The following is a 252-nucleotide window of genomic DNA, read 5'->3' on the forward strand; positions in this document are numbered from 1 at the left end:
GCAGCTCCTATATAAAGCAGGGGCACTTATGTCACTGCACTAATTAAATTCCATCTGGGTTGTTCCTCCGGGTGTTTGTGAGCCTGCCACCCAACTCAAGCAGGCAGAGAGGCCGAGGGACAGCATGATGATGGACCTTTTTGAAACTGGCTCCTATTTCTTCTACTTGGACGGGGAGAATGGAGCTCTGCAGCAACTGGAGATGGCTGAGGGATCCCCGCTGTACCCAGGCAGCGATGGCACCTTGGCCCC

General features: G+C 54.4%; 1 protein-coding gene across 1 annotated transcript in view; it reads left to right on the top strand.

Annotated features, from left to right (window-relative positions):
* Positions 1–124: 124 nt before the first annotated feature.
* MYF6 (myogenic factor 6 (herculin)) overlaps positions 125–252 on the top strand; it is a gene marked incomplete at its 3' end in the record, with an annotated part of 464 nt that continues 336 nt past the window's right edge. Inside the window, exon 1 of the mRNA XM_008939396.1 lies at positions 125–247. Coding sequence (XP_008937644.1) covers positions 125–247 — 123 coding nt within the window. The remainder of the gene's footprint in view (positions 248–252) is intronic.

Source organism: Merops nubicus, unplaced genomic scaffold, assembly GCF_000691845.1.
Source record: "Merops nubicus isolate BGI_N331 unplaced genomic scaffold, ASM69184v1 scaffold42694, whole genome shotgun sequence".
NCBI lineage: Eukaryota > Metazoa > Chordata > Aves > Coraciiformes > Meropidae > Merops > Merops nubicus.